At 58.8% G+C, this 4,421-nt stretch overlaps 1 protein-coding gene across 1 annotated transcript in view; it reads left to right on the top strand.

The window, feature by feature from the left end:
* The window catches only part of ZNF469 (zinc finger protein 469), a gene marked incomplete at its 3' end in the record, with an annotated part of 13,035 nt that overhangs the window by 722 nt on the left and 7,892 nt on the right, over positions 1–4,421 (top strand). The window contains 2 exon segments of the mRNA XM_010143828.1: positions 9–1,988; positions 2,117–4,392. Of these exon segments, the coding sequence (XP_010142130.1) occupies positions 9–1,988; positions 2,117–4,392 (4,256 nt within the window).

Raw genomic sequence — 4,421 nt, 5'->3', positions numbered from 1 at the left:
GTACCTCTGCTAACTATACCTCACAGCCTGCTCCCCACCATGGCCCCAAAGGGCAGCCCCCCACCGCCGGCATCCCCCTCAAGAGCCCCGGCACCAATGGGCAGCTACACTATTTAGAGTTTCAGGCGAGCAGGGCCGACTCCTGGCCTTCCCCGGAGAAGAGCTTCGCCGGTGCTAGCTACGGGATCTCGGTGCAGAAGCCCAGCTCTTTCCCCGAGGGCGGCAAAGCCAGCGCCCATGGTCTGGGGGCTTTGCCGTGCCAATACCCCTTCCAGCTGCTGCACGACTCGGGGAAGGAGCCATACCACAGCGATGCCAGGAGCCAGGAGTACCTGGATGTGGGGCTCACTGCCAGCCCGCTGGCTCACAGCACCTTCGCCTTCCACTCATCCTCCAGAGAGTGGCAAGATGAGGCACTGAGCGGTGGCTCCTACGAGAGCGTGTCCCCCGAGGGCAGTTTGTACAGCTTGTCTGTCCCACCGCCACCGGCACCATTCTTGCACCCACCGCCGCCAGCCCCACACCATGGCCCGCTGCCATGCTGCAAGGGCAGGAGCGAGCATCCCACTGACCCCAATGGTGCTCTCTCGTCATCTGGTGCTATCGACCAAAACCCAAGCACTTTCCAAGAAAACCAAGTTGTTTTTCCGTCTAGTTTACACTCGCCTAGTATGCCAAAGCCGGTCGGTAAGAGGCAAGCCTCAGTGAAAGACAGTGTCCCCGGCCCACGGCTGCTGGTCCAGAGCAGCCCTCTGAGAAGGAACATGCCACCAAACTCTCTCTCCCAAGTGCACTTTCCGAGCAAAGCTTATTGCAGTTCCCCCACGGGCAATGCCAGCGCAGGATCCATGCCCTTTGAGACGAGCATTCCCACTACGGCACCCACCCACCCCAGGCTTGTGCAAGCTTGGGAAGCTGCCGCTAAGGCGTTTTCTCCCATGGACCAGAAGTCAGCACCTTATTCAAACCCTGTAGGAAACCAGTTCTCATTCGAGTGCCAGTCCGGCCCTGAGCAGAGGCAGCACAGGCAGAAAAATGCCAGGATGCCTTGGCAGCAAATACACCTCACTTCTGCGATGCCCAGTCAAAACAGGCTCGAGCTGTCGAGGCAGATCACCAGTCAGAAGCTCCCCTTCCCCCCGGGCACGTCGGAGTGGCAGGGGAGCGGGAAAGCCCAGAAAGAGTCCCCTGTAAGTAACTCTCCAGGGTATCATGGCAAAAAGCTCTTGTCAGGAGAGACATTGGGGATCCAGAGAGGAGAACTAAACTCAACAGGCGCTTTCTCTTTCGAAAGTGGGACAGAGCCGGGGTCTCCCGCCTGTGATTCGAGAAGCAAAGCCTTCTTCTACAGCATGGGTCAAGCAGGTCCTCCTCCTCCCTCAAGGAGCTCGTCAGGCTCAACGCTGGTCCTGCCACCATCAGCCATGGTGGCTGCCTCCCCTTGCGAGTCCCCACTGCCGTCCCCGGTCCCCAACCCCACCTGCAGCAGCACCTGCTCGTCACTCTCCCCCATGTCCAGCAGCCCACTCAACCCCAGCTTTGAAGACAGCCAGATGTCCGGAGCGCTGACCCCCTCTCCCTTCTTCCAGCACCATTCCAAGGATGGCAACAAAACCTTTCACTCCTCCGACGTCCTGAGCTCCAGCTCGCTTCATTACCACACCCCAGAGTCAGTCAAGTCCTTCCACTTTCCTCCTGATGCCCTGAAAGACGACAGCCTCCTGAAATGCGCCCCGGCCAGCCCGTTCCACAAACCCGGCATGGAGGTGTCCAAAGGATGCTTGGATGGGCTGGATGGGGAGCAGCCTCCACCGCCATACTCCTCCCATCACTTGCTGGCCAGTTCGCTCAGCAGCGCCAGCCTGGACCAGCTGGACGTGCTCTTGACCTGCAAGCAGTGCGACCAGAACTACAGCAACCTCTCCTCCTTCCTGCAGCACCGCCAGTTCTGCACCTCCCACCCCGCTCCCCAGGGAGAGGGCAAGGATGCTCCCCGGGCAGCGGAGGGGCGGAAAGCACTCCCCCCACCTCCGCCTCCTTCCTGCAGCACCGCCAGTTCTGCACCTCCCACCCCGCTCCCCAGGGAGAGGGCAAGGATGCTCCCCGGGCAGCGGAGGGGCGGAAAGCACTCCCCCCAGAGCCCCCCAAGCCCCCCAGCCTGGGGCTCTCTCCAGACCCCCAAGCGCATTTCTTGACATTAAACAAGAGCGATGACTTCCTGCTGGATGGGGAAAGCAAAAGCGAGGGCAAGGAAGATGCTCTGAAGGGCGGCCTCTTCAACGGCCTCACTGCTAGCTCCCTGCCGCTCACCGCTTCGGACCTGGACATCGATGACGCCAAGCTGGACAGCCTGATCACCGAAGCCCTCAATGGCCTGGGGTACCAGTCAGATAACCCAGAGATCGACAGCAGCTTCATAGATGTATTTGCCGACGAGGAGCTGACGGGCATGAAGGCGGCTGGAGGTGGGATGTCCCACAAGGCGAAGGAATCCCTGGGCTCGGAGAGCAAATCAAAGCAGGCAGCAGTGGAGGAGAAGGCAGCGGCCCAACCCAAGACTGGCTATTTTTATGAAGATGACCACCCGGGTGGGGAGCAAGCAAAGAGAAGGGCGGGAAGGAAGCACCGTCACAAGGGGAGGGCGGCACGGAGGTTGGCAGCCCAGGAGCCAGATCCCGGGGTAGCAGGAGCTCAGAGGACAGCCAGGCTGCGGGCAGGCAGGAAGAACAGCATCCCACCAGCCACCACCTCCTCCAAGTCCACCTCCAGCCAAAAGCATCCCAGGAAGCTCAGCCAGGAGTCTCTGACAAAGAGCGAGGTGGGGACAAGCGTTGTCACCAAGAGCTCCAAGCCACCCCGGTTCTCCATGAAGGAGATGAAGAAGCGGAAGCCCCGAAGCGGGACATGGAGCAAGGAGCTCATTCACAAGATTGTGCAGCAGAAGAACAAGCTCCACAAACTGCAGGTGAAGAGCAGCAAACAGTCACCGTTCCCCCAGGTCACCGAGGAGCTGATGCCAGCTGCCAAGGAGGGCAGGTTTCGGGAGTATGACTACATCTCTGACTCGGATGATGATGGGGCAGAGTGCAGCAAGCTCCGGGGGAGGAAGAAGCGTGGCACGGGCTTCATCGGGAGGACCAAATACAGCTTTAGCAAGAAACGCTCGGGAAGAAGTGAGAGAGTCAAAGAGAAAGATCCAGCCTGGAGCTACAGTCAGAAAAGGAAGGCACAGGAGCACAGAGGGGTCCCAAGCCAGGAGGATGTCAAGAAAGAGGATTTTGCCAGCAAAGTCCGAAGGCGGAGCAGCCAGTCATCTAGCAGCAACAACCACAGTGGTAGCATGCCCAGCAAGATGGGCACCAGCCCACCCCATGTTGATGGAGCCAGCTCGGGCAATGAGAAGGGAGGCTCGCAGAGGAAGAGGAGGTCAGGCAGCCCAGCATGTGCACCAAGGACTCCTCTCAGCCTTCCTGAGGACAGGAGCCCAAAGAAGAACCAGAAGAGCAAAGAAGACTTTCCCAGGGGAAGCAGGTGGTTCTGCTCAGCCAAACCTGTGCTGGCAGACTCCAGGACACGTCCAAGTACTGAACCAGATGCTGCTGTGACAGACTGTGCTAAGGAGGAGACGTTACCGCAGCCCCAGGAAAGGCAGTTGCCTGGCACAGCCATCTCAGCCAGGAGCCCCGTCAGGGTCTCCTCTAAGGAGGATGCAGAAGAGCCCAAAGGAGTAGCAAAGCACACAGATGATGCAGGAGAACCCACCCTGGAGGCTCAGGTCTCACCTGAACTGTCCGTGGTCGATCAGAGGCACCAGTTTGCCTCTTTCACAAGCGATAGGCTGAAGTACCATGCGGAAGAGCTAATTGCTCCATCCCACAGCAGTAACGAAGCCAGTCCTGGCAATGTGAGTGCTGCCTACTCAGAAGTGAGCATCAAATACTTGAAGGCACACGGGCTCTGTGACGTTCGGAAGGACTATCCCGCGCCAGTTGCCCCATACGAGGGGGATGCAGTGGGGATGATGCTCACTGCCAAGGCAGCTGATCCATATGTCAGCAGCGACAATGCGTTTTTTGATGCCAAAGGCCTTCCCCGTCACTACGATGACAACCTCTTCTCAAAGCCCCCAGCCTTGGGCTCCTCACACATGGATAATGTGTACTTATGTCGGGATGACATCAACACTGGCCCCTTCGAGCAGAAGCATGCCAGCATCTCCCCTTACACCGCAGAAACACCGCAGGGCAAGGTCTCCTCCCCTCTCAGCTTCGATTCCTCTTCAATATTTGGAGAACTTCCCGTCACCGAGTTCGATCCACCACTGTATGAGAGCGTTTCTGCGAGCAAGGATGGTTATGTGACACCGTTCACTTGTCCCAGCAATGCTCCCAGCAAGCCACTGCCGTTCGAGCAACCATATC

Source organism: Buceros rhinoceros, unplaced genomic scaffold (assembly GCF_000710305.1).
Source record: "Buceros rhinoceros silvestris isolate BGI_N320 unplaced genomic scaffold, ASM71030v1 scaffold27239, whole genome shotgun sequence".
Taxonomy (NCBI): Eukaryota; Metazoa; Chordata; class Aves; order Bucerotiformes; family Bucerotidae; genus Buceros; species Buceros rhinoceros.
This window is presented reverse-complemented; position numbering and strand designations above follow the sequence as displayed.